We start from the raw sequence: 255 nt of genomic DNA, 5'->3' as shown, positions 1-255 counted from the left end.
ACAGCGTGTCCCCCCACCACACCCAAGCCTGTCCCTGTGCCTCATGCCGGGCACCATGAGCACCCATCTCCTACCTGAAGGGCCGGTCGGCCGTGGAGTTCACTCCGGCGAAGGACTGGCTCCTATTGATCTTGGTGACCAGGACTCGGCGCTGTGGGCGCACAGACAGTGACATCGTCGAGTGTGACCTGGAGGGCCTCCCTGGGGGGCACAAGAGAGCGGGGTCACCGGCAGCAGGGGGGGGAGGAACCCACG

The 255-nt window shown here is 66.3% G+C and overlaps 1 protein-coding gene across 1 annotated transcript in view; it reads right to left on the bottom strand.

Moving 5' to 3' along the window:
* The window catches only part of LOC103779300 (protein FAM65A-like), a gene marked incomplete at both ends in the record, with an annotated part of 7,592 nt that extends 7,391 nt beyond the window's left edge, over positions 1-201 (bottom strand). Inside the window, one exon of the mRNA XM_008946926.1 lies at positions 75-201. Within this exon, the coding sequence (XP_008945174.1) occupies positions 75-201 (127 nt within the window). The remainder of the gene's footprint in view (positions 1-74) is intronic.
* Positions 202-255: the final 54 nt, after the last annotated feature.

The sequence above is a fragment of the Merops nubicus genome, unplaced genomic scaffold (genome assembly GCF_000691845.1).
Source record: "Merops nubicus isolate BGI_N331 unplaced genomic scaffold, ASM69184v1 scaffold20059, whole genome shotgun sequence".
Classification (NCBI taxonomy): domain Eukaryota; kingdom Metazoa; phylum Chordata; class Aves; order Coraciiformes; family Meropidae; genus Merops; species Merops nubicus.
Note: the sequence above shows the minus strand (reverse complement) of the source record. Positions and strands in the feature narration are given on the sequence as shown.